The 20034-nt window shown below is 38.1% G+C and overlaps 1 protein-coding gene across 3 annotated transcripts; it reads left to right on the top strand.

Annotated features, from left to right (window-relative positions):
- The first annotated feature begins 2763 nt into the window (after positions 1-2763).
- LOC124711516 (sodium/bile acid cotransporter 7-like) lies at positions 2764-18077 on the top strand. Of its 3 annotated transcripts, XM_047241633.1 has the most exons (7): positions 2764-2898; positions 2995-3214; positions 3288-3435; positions 3515-3761; positions 9900-10025; positions 10513-10600; positions 17181-17217. In XM_047241633.1, exons 1-6 carry the CDS (start codon positions 2793-2795, stop codon positions 10578-10580), a joined length of 915 nt encoding a protein of 304 aa, XP_047097589.1. In that variant the 5' UTR covers positions 2764-2792; the 3' UTR covers positions 10581-10600; positions 17181-17217. The 3 variants fall into 3 exon arrangements, with proteins under 3 accessions (XP_047097589.1, XP_047097588.1, XP_047097590.1); XM_047241632.1 differs by lacking the exon at positions 10513-10600 and having other exon boundaries at positions 17181-18077; XM_047241634.1 differs by lacking the exon at positions 17181-17217 and having other exon boundaries at positions 10131-10587.
- Positions 18078-20034: the final 1957 nt, after the last annotated feature.

Genomic DNA, 20034 nt, shown 5'->3' with positions numbered 1-20034 from the left:
CAGGACAAATGCACCGCATGGTCATACCCCGAAGTGATTTAAACCCGCATACCGCCCACCAGAGCATTGTTTCACCATGTATCAGCATTATCCTTAATTTATGAGCATGAGTGTAGTAATCTAAAGTGCAGGTTTTAAGTTGTCACAACACTTTGCAGTGTTAATGATAAGACCATTCCAGTTTCGATTATACAAAACATTTATGCGTTCATAACTTGTGTGTGTCATTTCAGCTTTCCATGCTTGGTATGAATTATAAAGTATAAGTCCTGTTTAACTGTAGCCCATTATGCATTATTTTCTTCACATCATTTCTTTTGTTGCAGTCTTTTGCAGGATGAAGACACACCACTTAACTAATAATTTGTATAGTCCTACACAAAAGTAAAAATTACAGAAATTCAAATCGAAATAAAATTATCTGTTTCGAAATCTTAAATTCAAGTATGATGCTATCTTACAATTCTTATAGCTGCAGTTATCTAAGGATAAGCCTATTAACTCCACTTTTATTAACTACTCAGTAATGAGCTGTACAGGATACTACTTCAAATTATCTCAATAAAAACTTGATGTAATAATACAATAACATTTTTAATTTATATTACGTAAATACTGCACTTGATTTAAATTTTGGTATATTTTTCGTTAGTTTATAGTATGAGCACTGGAGAATCACCAGTATGAGTGGTCATTGGAATCACATGGGATGTTAAGGCTCATTCATACTTAATGGATAGAAACAGAAAATCACGTCAAATTATTCCACAAAGCATTACAAATGGCGAAATCCCCACAGATCATCAATTGGACGGCATGGTACGAAACAGGACTTTTCTGTGATGGTTTCTCAGGAAGGAAATGTCGTCGTTGGCGTTACTGCAGAAAACTAAGTCGTTGTCTGCTGACTTCGGAAGTTAACCTTTTTTGCCTTGCTCACGCAAGTTATAGTTATTACCAAACTTTGTGAGAAATTGCGATTGTTGAGATATAATTCCTCAGAAAACGATAAATGATCTAGATTTTACAATATCTGAACAGAACTGACAACTACACTGTGTGTAAATAAAAACACAAAATTATGAAGCAATTTTTTGTAAATAACTTTTTATTAGGTCAAAAGGCCAGCTTTATTGAAGGAGAAAAATGTGTTTGGCAAAAGAAAGTAATGAATCAGGTAAGCAGACTTTACATATTCCCCTATAAATGCTGTACTGTTTCATTTACTCTTAAGTCTATTTTTTGCTAGTAAATAAATGCTGATATTTTTGTAACTTTATTTCCCTTTTCAGCAATTTAGCATATAAAATTGGCCCACAACGTCTGTTATGAAGTTTGCTTTGGCCATTAATTAACTTTGTAGTTGCTAGTTCCTTAATTCCGACGATATATTCCAACGTTTTACGTCACAGATGGTATCTCATAACCTCACTTTCGCCTTTGGGTATTGGGGTAAATGAATTGACTTCATTTAGATGTTCCATCCAGTGTGAACGTCACCTGAGAGTTCCCTCCGTTCTGTTATGTCTAGTGTGGATTGGCATCCCAAGACTGAATGTTATCTATGGTGTGCATTGTTCTGTTAATATTCTCATCGCTAATATGTCTGCCTTTGCAAAAACAGACATAATGTCTGATAGGAAAGCCACAATCAATGATTTTACAATGTAACTTTTAATCTGTCTTGATTGCAAAATGTTTATTCATATGACCGGTTTCGGTTCCTCTACAATCATCTTCAGATCTGTAACGATAATGGTACTAATTTACCATTTCAAGAATGCAAGCCTCTTTCACTCTACCTAATGAACATAAAATGTACCAGCATGTACCTAATATTTCGGTTACAGGAGTAACCCGTCCAAATACAGCAACTTTCACATGCTGCATTACATAAAATTGGATGGTAGAATGCACATCATTTATATTAATTATAACACTATTACCGACAGGTCGCGTCTGGTACATTTGTTACATTGTATATGCACATTCTGTATTCAGTAGATTTTTGTAATCAACTTTTATCTCTAAAAATACTTAATTAAAATCTGAGGATGTCAGGGTTAAAACCTGTACTTATCAAAATTAAAGAACACAATAAAATTATCATTTTTATACGATCTAAAAACAAAAAGCGATTTATATATCTTGATTTCCTCCATGTTCTGCTTTAATTAAGTATTTTTAGAGATAAAAGTTAATTACAACAAAAATCTACTGAATACAGTATGTGCATATGTAATGTAACAAATGCAATAGACGCCACCTGTCGGTAATAGTGTTATAATTAATGTAAATGGCGTGCATTCTGCCAACCAATTTTATGTGACGCAGAATGTGGAAGTTGCTGTATTTGGATGGGTTACTCCTGTAACCGAAATATCAGGTATGTTGTGGTACATTTGATGTTGATTAGATAGGGTGAAAAAGGCTTGCATTCGTGAAATGGTAAATTAGTATCATTATCGTTACAGATCTGAAGATGGTTCTAGAGGAACCGAAACCGGTCATATGAATAAACATTTTGCAATCAAGACGGAATAAAAGCTTCAGTGTCTACCTTTGCTTCTCTAACTGTACTGTCTGGCGACGTTGCGACTTAAATAATACCGTCGTTGCGGACGGGTGACAATAAAAAGAAACCGAATTCCCGCTTTCTTTGCGGAAACAATGTGGAATCATCGCCAGTCGTATGTACAGCTCGCTTAATATCGATATCACATCGATACTTCATACGTCTTTGACCGAAGCTCGTTATGTGTATCGTTGATGTGTTTATATTTACTTACTGTATGGTGATGGCAAGAAGCAGAAAAATTTTGAAATACTGGTTTCTTATCGCTGTTTTAGTAGTTATTTTCATTGCTGAAATCGTACCCCATTTAACTGCTGACGGCGGTTGGTTAATATTTCTATTAGCTAACATGCTGTGTTCTTGAGACTGCCAGAAATTATAGTGCTGTATTGTTCGTTATTATTATGTTTTTTTTTAAGGTTTACCGTGGCCCGACACCAGCGCGAAGTATGGAACAGTACCAATCGTATTTCTTTTAAGTGGCTTAACTCTTCCAACCGATAATCTGTTGACTGCTGCCAAACAGTATGATTTACATTTCGTCACGCAGTGTTTTTCACTTTTATTTACTCCACTCTTCGTCAAACTTTTGACTGTTATTCTTGCGCCAACTGGTGTGGATGATTGGATTATGAAAGGGTACTTCGCATTTGTATTTCCAGTAATGGAGTATACAGAGGCCGCTCGAGGCAGCTTAATGTTTCCAGTGAAGTTTTATCATTTCTAGTAGTATGCCTGTCTCATCGTCATCCGTCGTGGCTACTATTTGTGCAGACGGCAACGAGGCAGCTGCAATAGTAAACTGTATTGTAGGTGCACTTCTTGGAATGATAACGACGCCACTTATATTGTTGATACTGGTATGTTTTCTTCGGTGGGCATTCGTACCTTCCTTTTTGTATAACAGTGGTTTGTGTTATTCTTATTTTATTGTTACAGATAAGATCAGCAGCAGTGGTTTCACCTGTCAAATCGTTGCATGACCTAATTCTCACTGTGGGCATACCACTGCTTGTTGGGCAAATTGTTCGCAAAGTAACTGGAATGAGACTGCAACACAGTATTGCATTGAAGATTAGACAGTTGGCGTTACTGATGACTGTGTTTATAACCTTTTGTGACATATTTATGTCACATCTAGATGTAGAATTACAGCCCATTAATGTACTAGTTTCAGTTTTCTCAGGTAAGCCGCATTGCACAAAAGGTGTAAACCTAAGGCTAAAGTTATGTTTTAGATGCCCCCACCCCCTCCACGCCGATTCTGATTGAGCACAACCGAGTTCTAGGTTACGTTGGATGGTGACAGTTTGGTTTTGAGTTGGCTAAGCCAGTGAATGCGAAAGCAGATCTGGTTTTGGTAACAAATTGACCAGTAGCCAAACCTAATGTTCATGTCCGTGCTATGTTGAAAAAAATTAAAAGGGGGTTCCAGTATGTAATTTTTACCCGCACCTGGAGTTCCCACTTATCATGAACAGTTGCCTTATCACTTAGGCTATCCGAGCATGCTCCCCAGACCAATAAAATCTTCCATATGTCATGCTGTCTACATTCTTGAGTCATAATCTTTGGGATTACAGAAGTGTCTGATTCCACCAGTCTGCTTTGACCCTGACTTCATCACTATGGCAGAAACAGTAATTTTAAGCGTCTCGAGGGTCTTAGGGTGAGGACAAGCTACATATAATAGTAAAAAAACATGATCCAAAAAAAAAAAAAAAAAAAATATTCAACATTCTGCTACACCAACATAATCTGCAGGAATCGGACACTTCCCTTGACTTATATAGGTCAACCACAGGTGACAATAGCAAAACACCAACACCTACAACTACGGAAATGGTAATCAGACATTTCCGATGACCTATATAGGTCAACCACGACTACTGACACCAAAACATCTACAACTACGAAAAATAAAACCAAAACCATAACCTCAAAAATCCACAAACCAAACATCCCTATATAAATTAAAACACATTCGGTACACCATAAATACACAAAACATCACAACAAGAGAAAAAAAAATTACTTACCACCAACAAATTCCGGCACTGCAAACTAGTTTGGCCAGCACAACTCCCTCCCCAACTCACACAGGCAGAAATTGAACATCTTCCCACGCTACAAACAAAAAACCAATAACACCAAACAAAAATGCCAAACATATAAACAAAAAAAATTGATAACTCATTGAAAAAACTTCCAAACCTTCTGTTCGGAATTACAAGCACTGCCAACAACTTCACACATCTAGCACCAAGGCTCAAGTGAATCAAATACAGCACATTATACTCAGCACACACACACACACACACACACACACACCACCACCACCACCACCACCACCACCACCACCACCACCAGAGGACACCATGAAACACAACAAGACACATCTACAAACACAACCAACTCACAAACACCATGCCTTAATGATGCCACACACCACAACACCCTTACGTCATGGGTCAAAGCAGACAGGTGGAATCACACCCATCCATTGACCCTAGTCTTTTGTTGGTGTTAAAGGTGGAGTGTGACCACACCAGAATCGACTGACGACTGATATGCAAACTGCTTAACCATAGAACACTAAAGGGGGGGGGGGGTGTAACTACGTTGTTACCAAACTGACGTAAATTTTACTGTTTCATATTTTGTTCAATGGATGTCATAATCTATAGTTCATGCACTAGTTAATTACAATTATAAGGTCTCCAATGGTATGCTACATACAAAATTTCCTGTTTACACACACTATGACAATACCAAATTGGTCCTTAAAGTTGAGCTATATAGCTCAACTGGTATTGTTGATACCAGTTATGGGTAAGTGGCATAACGTCAAATATCTTATACCTGTCAGTGAGCCATATGATTTTTTTTTAAGGCCAAATATTGAAGCGAATCTATAGTATTCTTAAAGCACTTTCAGTCTTAGGATTCCAGCACCAAATGGGAAAAAATATTGAGGGATTCTTCTAATTTAGGCAAAGCTATGTCCTATATGTAGGTTACATGTTTTAAATAGATGAAGTAGACAGAAAAGGTAGTCTGGCCCTAAAATCTTATCGATTCTCTTAGTTTATTTAAAAATTTAGATATACAAGAAAGTTTTGTACATGTAATGGACAAGTTTTGACTTTTGTAGAAGTATTCCTGCCCTTCTTCATTCTCTACAGTAATAAGTCGACTCCACTCAAACAATAGTTTTTTCATATACTTCCTGCTTACACTGTAACATCCTTACATTATGAGTCACGCTCCCCAATATTTGGCTAATTATACATTACGTTGAACCATCGAAGGCCCTTGTGAATATGAAGATTCTGAGAGCAATGTCAGAATATATATGTTTTATATTTCTCCCAATCCAAACACAGTCATTTATGGTGAAGTCCATTTAAAATAAAAGTAAACTGCAACAAAATAGAAAGCCACTTTCGACTCTGCCTAACTTAAGGTGTGAGTAGCAAATCCAGTTTCATTATTTAGAACTATGAGGAAGTTACTGAAGGTTCATTGCTGAAAAACATGGGAAAATCTTTGCTTAATTTGTTGCCCAAGACTGACAAGATGTATGGTTTGTAGAGGCTGTAATAGGCGAGTTTCCTCCACTTTGTCGGTGGGGGGGAGGCAGAACTACTTCTAATTACTTCACTGGTGATATGTTTATGGATAAACACGCATTTGTTACCACACATCTCCTTTAACCAATGGCATCACACAAAGCCACAAAAGAGTACACATTGACAGTAAAATATACAAAATGCAACATTGACATAAACAAAATTGAAAGGCCAATACCATATAAAAATTGTACAACATATAACAGTGCAAAAAGCCAAAATGTGGGACCAGTACACACACAAAAATTCATGAAAACTAATGAAAGGCTGTTTCTTCAACATCAGTTGACTTTTGTAGTTCAACTGAAAAAACTGATACCAAAATAGTAAAACAGCACAAGCAAAATCAAAAGGCGAGACCAATACACTCTACCAAAAATTGTGAAAATTAACAAAGGCAGTATCAATGTTATTAGTTGACCTGTCTGCAGTACCACAAAGCCAAAACTTGCTTATATGAATAATATAGAAAACCTAACTCAAGTAAAACGAACTCCATGATACCTACCAATCACAGACCAACATTATCACCAGCAACTAACATCACAGTCCAAACTTTCTTAAAAAATACCATTAACACCAGTTTTGATAAACAAGAAAAACACTGTTACCCAAACCCTACAGTCATAAAGGAAGTCATGTGGTGATTTAGTACACCATGGACTGTCCCATGGACATGGTCAGTCAACTTGTACTGTGAATAAAAAATGTTGCCAGGGCATAATGTCACTTATGATACTACATCTGCACACTGCGTATGTAATGTCAATCGAAGTGCTTCTACAGTGACAAACTGTGCTACGCTACCTTTACTTCATTCAGGGTCTTTACTTACCTTATTGGTGATTGTGTTGATGACAACTCTTGCTTGTGAACTAGTTTCCAAAGTGAAAAGAGTCTCATTGCTATACCAAGTGACAATCAGTATGGAGTCTTGTACATTATTTGTATTCGGAAAAAGGCAATTTATACTACAAAAGCTGGTTAATGGATCTTCACGGTTTAGATCACAAATTCTCATTTCAGTGCGATAGATGTCAGACATCATATATGGATTCTCTAAGTGGAATATCATAGTACACCATGTGCCAGATAGAGAATTCCACCACAAGGAATTCAGGTTACTAGACCCTTTGCTCAAATAAGTGTTGCAAATAGCTCAGGCATTGTAACTCTCATTTAACAGGCTGAGGCACAAATAGAGCAATCTCAAAAATTAGAAAAATACTATGCATCAAAAAGTTTGTCATTTGTGAGCATTTCAAATAATAGTACAGTGTGAAGGCAATGATCATTTTCTGCCAGCTATAAGCTCCTACCAAGCAAACATTACTACCATCTTGGCAGCAAACTGGAACTTGACATGTAGCAGGACACATCATAGGCAGCCAGCAGTTTGTGCACTTAATGTTTTTTCTTTTAGATGACCAACATAAGAGATGTTTCCATAGTGCAAACCACCAGTGTTGTGCCAAAGGAGGCCATTTAGCAGCTGTATGCAGTAGCAACCAAGCATAGTATTTCTCAGAAGATTCAGATAGTCAAATTGACATTAACACACTGGAAACTATTTTGTTATCCAGATTCTGATAAACCATTTATATCAGCAACTAGTGTCTTTCTGCTACACACTGGTGCTACAGTGACTTCTGTCAGCTTTGAAACTTATCACCAAACCACCTCCATGCCATTATCCTGAGCTAACCATCATTTTGTGTTGTTGAAACTGTCATTGTAGCCCTTTATGTGAACCCAGAGGGGGAGGGGAAATTAAGTATCTGGCAGCATTATAAATACTACAGCACCAGAAATATATATGCAGGGGCGAGGGGGCGCTGGGGAGGGGCAGTCACTCGCCCAAGAGGTTGCATCTTGCCAACAGCGAATGAGATGAACATTTTGTAAGCCACAAGGGGATGGGCAGTCACGTCTTACCACAGGTAAGACATATCACCACAGAATTATTCGTTGCTTATGGTATTTTTCCTGCTTGTGTCTGTCTACTAGAGCTATTGGACTGTTTCTGTGGTGCAAAACTTAGTGACATTACTTGAACTCTGCAGATGATTTTGCCTTGAATTATTGGTGACTGTGCTGTGGACAGTTCTTTAATACAAACTGATTTTCAAAGTAAATAAACTTTCATTCATGCACTAAGTGACAGTCATTGGTCAGTGTAGCAAATTATTAGTATTCTGCACTAAAGTGTGACTGTGGGCTAGCATTGAAACAGGATACACTATACAGACTGAAAATAAAATAAAGTGGAATTAAATGGGACAGTTTATAAGCAAGAGATACAAAAATGTGTATGCAATACAAAACACTGTATGTCTACAGAAGGCATATTATCAATTCTCTGCAGATTTTAATGGCTACATCCCTGGAATTTCACACTGTACGCATTCCTTACGTATTATTATAACGTGGCAAAACTGAAACATTTCTGCACATTGTTTTACACTGCACCACCTGGCGGTAGCCTTTGTGGGTTTCTGTCAGCACTTTCAAGTGTGTGTGCATGTCTGTATGATGCATCCTTTAATTTTGGCTGAAGATGGAATACATATTCCTAAAGCTGTACTGTGGTGCTAGAAACAAAATGATTCTGAAATCTATATCTATGTAGTCAGTAGTTTCAGTAGTTCATAATCAATACCAAGGGAGTATGTCATTTGAATGGTTCATGGATGAGACGTACACACCGCAGGCATCCAACTGCTCTCTGCGAACACCATGTTTCTTGTGTGTGACTAAATGGGCTAACTGTTACCGTTATTCCATATGACAAATTGCCTGTAAGGACGTATTGGGTATGCTTTCTTGTTAGATATCACCAATTTTGTGAAGTGATCACCTGTATCAACAGCAGAAGTTTTTTTTTTTTTTTTATTTTATTTTATTAAACACTGACTGTAACTTTTTGTGTGCATCAAGTTGTTTTATGTATCACTTCCTTCAGTAAGTGTTTGCAGACTGCAATTAAGGCATTTCTTGAACTCTTACGTTCTTGAAAACAAACAAATAAATAAACTTATTTAATTGGATAGATAAAAAAAATCTACTCACCAAGCGGTGGCAGAACACACACATAAACTGTTGTGACTGGCAAGCTTTCGGAGCCAGTGGCTCCTTCTTCAGGCAGAAGGGTTGAAGGGGAAGGAAGAAGAGTGAAGAAAAAGGACTGGAGAGGTCTAGGAAAATGGGTAGATTTTGGGAAAGTCGCCCAGAACAGCAGATCATGGGAGACTTACCGTACTTCTCATCCTGTACAGTAAGTCTCCCTTGACCTGCGGTTGTGGGCAACTTTCCCTAAATCTACCCCTTTTCCTAGATCTCTCCAGTCCTTCTGCTTCATCATTCTTCCTCTTCCTTCACCTTCAACCCTGAAGAAGGAGCCACTGACTCTGCAAGCTTGGCAATCACAACAGTCTTTAATGTGTACGTTCTGCCACCGCTTGGTGAGTAGATTTTTTTTATCTATCCAATTAAATAATTTTATCAATAATTGATTGTTTTTGTTGTTATAAACAAATAAATAAAATGAATTGGTATAAGTCTTTTCTTCAGCCATGTGCGTATTATAATGCTCATATGGTATTTTGAAATTTATTTTGATGTACGTGCAAAATGTTGAAATTGATATGTTTCCTACTAATAGAATACATTAAATTAGTTTCATGCTGTTGCAGTGGTAATTCTACAAATGACATTGCTACTTCTCATTTTTTGGACAACCAGATGTCTGCCATCAAAGTTTTCACTACAGGACACAAAGGCAATTATGTTCTGTTCAACACACAAGTCTCTCTCCGTTGGTGAGCCATTCTAGTTATGTTTAATTTGACGCATGAAGGCACTCCTAAAAATGTTTTTGTAAATATTACTCAATTTTTCTTTCTTTTTTATATATTTTGCTCCAGGTATCTGCTTAAAAAAATGCAAAGGCTGACTGAAATATTTCAAGCATTGCTACGTCAAATTTCTGTTCGCTCTAAAGAGTAATAGAGGGAAACAGTGTCTTGGAAGAAAGAAGCATTTGAGAAGGCCTTTCTCTTGACATTTTTTTTAATCTGTGAAATGAACATTAATTTCTTTGTATAGCCTTACTTTCAAGTACTCATGCATTTGTTTTCCAGAAAATCTAGATCTACTGTAATATTCATTTATGTGTTTCTGTCAGCCTTGACATAATTTCCATAACTGTGGCATGTGGAGACATCATATGTGTCATATCTCGATGTCAGACAGTTTTTTATTTGATTTTCTTGTCGTTAATCCACATTTTTTTCTGTTATTACATAGGGCAAGCTTTAAATAAAGTACCAAAGTATTTTTGGTTTGGTGTTGATGAAGGGCAGTATATGCAATAAAGAAATAATGTCAGCTTATGGTAAGAGGCATGTTTGTGAGGGAGGTGTAAAAATTATTCAGATTCTGAATTATGCATGGATGCATGGTTATGTTGTTCCAGACAAAGGTAACGCGAAGCTTCTGCAATTTACTTATTACAGGAGATATTTACCTGAACAATATTTCATGCATTTTCAGTGTTCAACTTTATTGTTATGTACTATCAAGTATAGCACTGACTAATTTGTTCCTTCATTTCCTGTTGCATGAGATTTTTTAACTATTTCTAGAAATTGCTTTAGCACTGATATCAAATGTGTCACTGGCTATGTTTATTTTGCTGTAATTGTGATGACGTGTGAAACTTTCAGTTGTTGCTTATAACGCTGTGGAATGATTCATAGTTTTTCCTTCACAGGCTGTACAGTGTCATTTTATTGCAAATGTATTTTAGTGTAAGTTGTTTGATGTATAATGTTTCAAAAGGTGCCTTGATTTGCATTCATCCTTAAAACATGATGCATATGATCAAGTTAGCCACCTGAAGTACAGCAAAATCTGAATTTTATACAGCTTTAAACTGTTTTCGTGTATCATTGTCCTTTGATTGTGTTGTCAGAGGAAAATAAACATTGCTGATTATGAATTCTGAGAGATAAATAATTATGTAAATGTCTGATGCCTTCTGTAATGCTTGGATGTTGGTCACTGTCTGCAAAAGCTGAATATAAAGTGTACCTATAAATCTTATTTTGCAGTTGCTCTTGGCGACCAAGACAATGGATTTAGCATATTGTGTGTCACTGGACTTTAGCATATTGTGTGTCACAACTATGAGAAAATGCTTCATGGCCGGACAAAAGGAGGATACAAGTATATGCACTCAGGTGTTCCCAGGATCCTATAAATGACTTTTACTTTTGGCTTGTTAGTTCTATAAGTGCTAGCGAGACAAACTATCATTTTCTCTCTTATTACAGTAATGCATCTGCAATATGAACCATCCCACACTCTGAGGAACTGCCAGTTCCAGTTTTTAATGGTTTTGCCTATCCACAGGATGAAGTGAACAAACTGTCTTCAGGCAAACAACTGAGTTATTGGCCTCAAGGCTGCAAGAGGAATTCCACAACTCTGCTAGGTTTCGTATATTCTAAAATGGGAACAGATGTTTTAGATTTTCTTCTGAAGAAAATCACTTTGTTTATTGCCATGAAAATAAAGGCATTAGCAAATTGGCAAGAGATTCTTAATAGTCCATATAAATTGTGATTGTTTCGTGACAGCTCCAAGCACATTCCTAAGTATGTTCCCTTGCTCAGCAGGAAAATATACATTGAAGTGATGAATATAAAAGTAATGACTGATTTACTAGAACATTATAACCACGACTGCTAATGGTAACAAATCACAGAATCTACATCTGTACTCTGAAAGGCACCTTATGGCATGTGGTGAGTTTACTTTGTATACCACTGTGACTTCGCTCTTTTTCCTGACCCAGATGCGTATTGTTTGCAAGATGAAAGGTTGCTGGTAAGCTCCATGTGGGCTTGAATCTCTCTAATTTTATCTTGATCGCCCTCTTCATGAGATATACATAGGAGGAAACAATATATTGGGTGACTTCTAGAAACATACACTCTCAGAACTTTAACAGTAGGCCATACCACAATGCAGAATGCCTCTCTTGCAGCACTTGTCACTGGGGTTGGCTGAGCATCTCTGTAACACTTTCACTCTTACTAAATAAATTTATAATGACATGTACTGCTCTTCTTTGAATCTTCCGTATTATCAGTCTTGTCTGGTATGGATCCCATACTGACAAACAGTATTCAAGTATTGGTTGAACTAGTGTTTTATAAGCTACTTACTTTATTGATGGTCTGTATTTCCTGAGGATTCTTCCAGTGAATCTCAGCCCGGCATCTGCTTTACTCGCAGTTAATTTTGTGTGGTTGTTCCACTTCAGATCACTCCCTATGCATAATGCTTCCATCAATTGTTATGCAGTTTTGTAATCATACAATAAAGGGTCTTCCTGTGTATATATTCACAGTATGTTACATTTGTTCATGTTCAGGGCCAATTGCCACTCCCTGCACCAAGTGTTGATCGTCTGCAGGTTGTCCTGCATATGCTACAACTTTCGAGGTTTATGTCTTCTCTGTATACAACAGCATCATCTGCAAACTGACATTATCTGCTATGTCATGTATACATATTGTGAAAAGTAATGGCCTTATGCCTTCCAGAAGTCAAGGAACAAGCAATCTACCTGTGCGACTCTGCCTGTATCTAGTGGTTTGTAAGTCTCATGGATGAACAGAGTGAATAGTTGAGCTGCTAATTAAATCTTTGGCTGGCACATAAACGATACTGATAATGTTTTAGCTTTTGGATGAATCCTCCTTTATAGATATAACAATACCAGAAAAGGAAAGTTGCCACTCACCATATAGCGGAGTTGCGATAGGCACAACAAAAAGATTCACACAACTATAGCTTTCGGCCATTAAGGCCTTCGTCAGCAGTAGACACACATACACACACACGCGCACACACACACACTCACGCAAACACAACTTGCACACATGTCTGCAGTCTCAGAGAACTGAAACCACACTGTGAGCAGCAGCACCAGTGCATGATGGGAGTGGGGAGTGGGTGGGGGTAAGGAGGAGACTGGGGCAGGGAGGGGGAGGGGTAGTATGGTGGGAGTGGTGCACAGTGAAGCATTGAAGTTTAGATGGAGGGCAGGAGAGAAATAAAAAGATAAAGAAATTAAAAGACTGGGTGTGGTGGTGAAATGATGGCTGTGTAGTGCTGGAATGGGAACAGGGAGGGAGCTGGATGGGTGAGGGCAGTGACTAACGAAGGTTGAGGCCAGGAGGGTTACGGGAATGTAGGATGTATTGCAGGGAAAGTTCCCACCTGTGCAATTCAGGAAAGCTGACGTTGGTGGGAAGGATCCATATGGCACAGGCTGTGAAGCAGTCATTGAGATGAGGGATATCATGTTTGGCAGTGTGTTCAGCAACAGGGTGGTCCACTTGTTTGTTGGCCACAGTTTGTTGGTGGCTATTCATGTGGACAGATAGCTTGTTGTTTGTCATGCCTACATAGAATGCAGCACAGTGGTTGCAGCTTAGCTTGTAAATCACATGACTGGTTTCACAGGTAGCCCTGTCTTTGATGGGATAGGTGATATTAGTGGCCGGACTGGAGTAGGTGATGGTAGGAGGATGTACGGGACAGGTCTTGCATCTAGGTTCATTGCAGGGTATGAGCCATGAGGTAAGGGATTGGGAGCAGGGGTTGTGTAAGGATGGATGAGTATATTGTGTACGTTTGGTGGACGGCAGAATACCACGGTAGGAGGGGTGGGAAGGATATTGAGCAGGACATTTCTCATTTCAGGACATGACGAGAGGTAATCGAAACCCTGGCGGAGAATGTAATTCAGTTGCTCCAGTCCCAGATGGTACTGAGTTACGAGTGGAATGCTCGTCTGTGGCTGGATTGTTGGACTTTGTGAGGTGGTGGGAGGATAATTACAGTCTGTGAAGGCTTTCAGTGAGACCCTCAGTATATTTTGAGAGGGATTACTCATCACTGCAGATGCGACGAGCAATGGTGGCTAGGCTGTATGGAAAGGACTTCTTGGTATGGAATGGGTGGCAGCTGTCGAAGTGGAGGTATTGCTGGTGGTTAGTAGGTTTGATATGGATGGAGGTACTGATGTAGCCATCTCTGAGAGGGAGGTCAACATCTAGGAAGGTAGCTTTGCAAATGGGGGAGAAGTTGTTGAGGTTCTGGAGGAATGTGAATAAGGTGTCCTCACCTTCAATCCAGATAGCAAATATGTCATCAATAAATCTGAACCAGGTGAGGGGTTTAGGATTCTGTGTTTTTAGGAAGGATTCCTCTAGGTGGCCCATGAATAGATTAGCATAGGATGGTGCCATGTGGGTGCCCAAAGCCGTACTGCAGATTTGTTTGTAGGTAATGCCTTCAACGGAGAAATAATTGTGGGTGGGGATACAGTTGGTCATGGAGACTAGGAAGAAGGTTGTTGGTTTGGAATCCATAGGGCGTCTGGAAAGGCAGTGTTTGATAGTAGAAAGGTCATGGGCATTAGGAATGTTAGTGTACAGGGAGGTGGCATCAATAGTGATGAACAGGGCACCTGGTATAGGGCAGGAACTGTGGAGAGTCAGTCGAGTAAATGGTTGGTATCTTTTATATAGGAGGATAGGTTCCGGGTAATAGATTGAAGGTATTGGTCTACGAGAGCAGAGATTCTCTCAGTGGGGGCACAGTAACCAGTTGGCAGCATTCTGTCTCGTGATGGGTAGTGGTCGTGATGTATCAGCTCGCCAGCTTGTATTTTCTTCTCATAATATTCAGTAGGTTTATATTGGTATTCCACTCTTGACATAATTGTTTTCTATTGAGTATGTATATTGTGGAACTGCTTATACTTTTTAATAAAAGAAAAAAAATGTTGAGATGTTATACACTGAAGCGTTGAAGTTGAACTGTTGACCACAGTTCTGAAAAATTACCAAGGAAAGGCAACATTGAATGTTGCAACACAAACAAACTACAGCATAGAGAAAAATACCAACTTCAGATTGGAAATTAGAATACCAGAATTAGTTCAGAAATAGTCTTGCTTCAATGCAAAATGCTCTCTTTCCCATGATGATAACAGACAAGATAGCACACCCACCAAGTAGAAGAGAAGTCAGAGTGACACCAGCAGATATGAAGTCCGTTCAAAAAATTCCAAAACTTTGTCTACAAAATTTTTCTACAGTTATCTTTCACTTATTGTGTATGGCCTCCTACGAAATACTCTCCTCCACAACTGACACACTGCTCCCAATGCAGTTGTGGTATGCCTCTCGCTGGATCGCACAAAACGCCATCTGCGAACTTTCCTTTATCTCTTCTATTGTTGCAAATCTTCATCCTTTCAATGGTGTTTTCAACATTGGAAATTAAAAAACAGGTCTGCAGTTGCCAAGTGTGGAGAGTGCAGAGGAGGAGGAAGCAGCACAGTTATTTCGTTTTATGTTGCATTAGTCGCGCACCAACAGGGATGAATGTGCAGGTGCATTATTGTGATGCAAGAGCCATGAACTGTCTCGCCACATTTCAGGCTGTTTCCTTGCCACATTTTCTCGCAGGTGTCATAACACGTCCCGATAATACCATTGATTAACAGTTTGTCCATGCGGCACGAATTCATGAAGAACTAATCCTTCAAAGTAAAATAAAACTGTTAGCATGGCTTTGACATTTGACCACATCTGACAAGCTTTTTGGGTCTTGGAGAACCTTTCCCAACCCATTGTGAAGACTGAACCTTGGTCTCAACATCATAACATAGACCCACATTGAGCTGTGGGTGAAGTTGGCAGCAACACAATGCATTCCAAGATGCTGTGTCTCGATTTCGTGACATGATCCAGCTGAAGTATTATGTTCTTCTGCAATCTGCTGGACAGGCAGTCTTCGATTGACATGCACAATTTCATTCACATTCCTGACATGAGCATTGTCAGTAGATGTCAAAAGCTGTTCCGAATGAGGGTTATCTTTAACTTCCATCTGGTCATTTTTAAGCCATATGAACCTTTTGTAACATGAGTATGTTTTAAGCACTCATCACCATAGGCTTCCTGCATCATTTGTTGTGTCTCTGTAAAGGTTTTCTTGAGTTTCACACAAAATTTAATGCAGATGCACTGCTCCTCTCATTCTGCCATCTCGAAATTCACAAACAGTTACACATTAAACACAGGTTTGTGCCGGAATGCCAACTGTATTTTGCTCCAACACACCATAGATTGCGAAATAATGAATGTTCCAGAATTTTTGAACAGATCTTATATACCTATCAATGGAAACAATCTGTCTCAGCTTTTGGAACAGAAGTTGTTGAAGCAGTAGGCATTGGAAATGTAGAGGGAGAGCATATTTAGAACCTACACAAATAGTGACCATTTTCATGAGAGAAAGGACCTATCAAAAAAGTATATAGTATCTGGGAGATGGCAAGGTTAGTATTCATCTAAACAGTACTCATTTAATATGAGGGAATAGAATGAAAGGTGTGATATTGTGGCAGTAGCCCAAGTGGAAAAGTGTCAGGTGAGTGAGAGAAGCTACTGTTTAGCAGGTATTGTACACAGAGAAATGAAAGTGATGTACAATGGAACATTCAGATAAAAGAGAGAAGAGGCTGGATACACTAAAAAAAGCTAGTCATAGAGTTACAACCCAGTTTCAGATGAGCTGTTACTGAAGAAATAAACAGGTAAGTCACTGAACATAGTTTCACATCCCTCTCCAATGATTTTGATTTATGTTTTCTGTGGTTGCTTAAGGCAAATGCTGGAATGGTTCCTTCGAAAGAGCATGGCTGATTTCCTTTGCCATCCTTATCTATTCTGAGCCTGTGCTCTGCCTCTAATTGGCTTCACTGACCGGAAGTTAATTCCTAATCTTCCTTTCTAGTCATACAGTAAACCTTTTTAACAAAATACTTACTAGTTTTTCATAGTGTTATAAATGTAATAATTGTATATTGAAATGCTTCTTTACAGGAATTCCGATTCTAAGGACAATGTACTCTGGTTATGGGCACCTTTATAGTGCATCACTGCCATTGTTGCTGTACTATCCAAGTCAAATCATACTGGGAGAACTGCTTGGACAGCACATGAAAAACTGGGTGAATTGGGATTCTGGACATGATAAGTAACAAAATGAAGTCGCATGGTGCATCTGGATGAATATATTCAATGAAGATGCAAATTTACTTCCGTCATCACGCAGAAAGACCCAGGAGAAATGATTAACCATAAGAATGTTGTTTCAGTTGAGTAATTTTGAACTTTTTTCCCACATTACCTAATTAGTTGCTCATATTGGTCACTGTACAGAATTCAGAGAACTTAAAAAACATAATAAACTGCTTAATGTCCCAAGTACTTCATGGTAGATTAAAACTATATTCCAGACTTTAATTCAAATCTAGATCTCTGGTTTTTGTGGCTACGGTTCTATAACCTGACCTATCTACACTCACGGTGAATCAGTACAGTACTTCTTTCGTAGTATTACAACCTAAGAGAGTTCAATGCTAGAACCATGGCCATGAAAACCAGACATTTAGTGATGAGTAGCCATTAAGTATACAGGTTTAAAATGGCATAAGGGTCCTTTACTTGCACATAGTCTTTCCACAATGAAAGGTTTGATATGGACATTATAAACTGCTTAAACAAGCACACTAACTATCTGAATTAGGATAAGTTGCTACCACCACAGAAGGGAGTGCTGAACAGCAGTCAAGCCTATTTGAAAGTAGACTGCTGGCTACTTTTATCTGTGGGATAAAGTCCTACCAGATGAAGTTCTATGTCATCTCCTGGCACAGGTGCTCAGTGGGTTCTCAGTTCCCAGAAATAGTGTGTGTGTGTGTGTGATAGCAATCATTGTATTAGAACACTGATGTAGAACTTCATAGATTAAACAGTTTCCTGAGGAGTGAATGGTAAACAAAGAAGAAATTACCACACACTCTGGAGGGGGAAATGAGTGATAACACACTTTATTTTTAGGAAGCAGTGATTTGCAACTTCTAAATATTTTCAAAAAATCTCGATTTTTCACAGTACTTTGCAATGAAGTGACACACACACCTACAGGACAAATCTCACTTTTTCAAAAGAAGGTAATAGTTGTGGTTAATTAGATGAGAAATGAAATTGGAATTATGGTTAGTTTCTTTGAGATTGGAAAAAAGCAAGTGTAATATACACTACTAACAACGAAGTGAAAGTGGAAAGATCAGGTCGTAAGAGTATGTTGTGCATCTAAATTGTGAAACACTAGTAGTAAGTAATATATTTAGCCAAAATAATGATAAGTGGACACTGAGAGCAACAAATAATTCAAAATTTTCTTGCTGGGTTTGTATGATCCTCTTGATTTTTTTTTCCATTTTTAAGAATTAAATTTGGTTTTTTAAACTCTATTTTCTGAAAAATACAATGTATTTCTTCTTTCAGTTTACTCAAACATGTTCCTATTAACCTTAGGAGGGTGGCTTCTCAAACTTGGAAAAAAAATTTCCTGAGAATTGCAGGTGTGATGAGGAAAATGGTGTCAAGAAGTTCCTGATAAATTAATGGCAAGCAGCAGATGGATGGGGGGAGGGGGGGGGGGGGTGAGCCTACCATAGTAATGAATTTTCTTTTTTCTCAGCAGCAGTTTTTCACAGGCAGTAGTTTAACAGTAATTTTTAAACATCGATGATTTCTATTGAATAATATCCATATAATTATCACAGTTTGAGATATTAAGTATTTTAAAATTTGTGATTTACAAAATTCAATTTCATGCTAGGTTAAAAATGTGGAATTCCCTGAGATTCCCCTGATTTTTGTAATTTCCTGAGAATACAAAGTTTTCCTGAAGAGCTGCCACCCATGTTATCTTCTGTGGGCTCTCAATTTATTTCTGTAAAAATATTATAAAGTGTTCATAGTTGTTTTTCTATTTTGGGTCTAATGTGATTTTTTGGTTGTGTTTCAAGTGTTCACTTAAAAGCAAATTAATGGTGAACTAGCTCTGTTCAAGTTGGGTTGTTTTTATATATTTCTGGCATGACAGCATGTCATCGGCAGAGTAACCCTTTTGAGATACTTACTTTCACCAATGTATGCATGCATTCAGAGTGCTTTCTTCGCTGGCTGCAATTACACACACAGTTTGCACTGTTTCATCGATATTTCACTTCTGTGGAAAACTACAAATAGTCTTTCGTATCGATTGGTCCACAGCCACATGAATTTCTTGAGGGAAGTCATTTTCCAGCATACATTGTTTTACTTTGAAATAATCACTTTATTTCATTATTTAGCAATTAGTTACTTTCACCTCATTGGCTGCTACCAGGTAGCATTTACCTTAACTGCAAGTGTGTAAGGAACAAGTTAGTCACTTATACACATCTTACCAAGAAGAATGTTCTCTCTCAGCTGTCTCATTTTGACTTTTGCTTTTTGATACTTGAGCCCAGTACTCCACAGAGTAATGCATCAAGGAGGCAAAATTAGCTAATCACTAAATAATGAAATAAAGTGATTATTTCAGAATAAAACAGCCTGCACAGTAAAATGACTTTTGGCAAGACATCCATACAAATGTACATATTACAACCTTTATTTCAAGGTATTATCCATTCTGTTCTATTCAGCTGTTCTTCCAGATTCTTTTTGCTTTCTCTGACGGCGTTACAACCTCTAAAACTTCTTTTTTCTTTTCTCCATGAACTTCAATTCCTTTCCAAATTTCTCCTTGTATTCCTTTACTGCTTGCTTATTGTACAAATTAAAAAATGTTGGCCAGAGGCACCAACCCTGTCTCATTCCCTTCTCAGGCACTGCTTCT

The sequence above is a fragment of the Schistocerca piceifrons genome, chromosome 8 (genome assembly GCF_021461385.2).
Source record: "Schistocerca piceifrons isolate TAMUIC-IGC-003096 chromosome 8, iqSchPice1.1, whole genome shotgun sequence".
Classification (NCBI taxonomy): Eukaryota; Metazoa; Arthropoda; class Insecta; order Orthoptera; family Acrididae; genus Schistocerca; species Schistocerca piceifrons.
The sequence above is the reverse complement of the archived record's forward strand: the minus strand, read 5'-3'. Positions and strand labels throughout refer to the sequence as shown.

Coding starts and splice junctions, on each gene's coding strand:
- LOC124711516 (XM_047241632.1), top strand. CDS start 2,793: ATGGTGATGGCAAGAAGCAGAAAAATTTTGAAATACTGGTTTCTTATC. Junction 2,899..2,994: donor CCATTTAACTGCTGACGGCG/GTTGGTTAATAT, acceptor TTTTTTTTTAAG/GTTTACCGTGGCCCGACACC. Junction 10,026..17,180: donor ACACAAGTCTCTCTCCGTTG/GTGAGCCATTCT, acceptor GCTTCTTTACAG/GAATTCCGATTCTAAGGACA.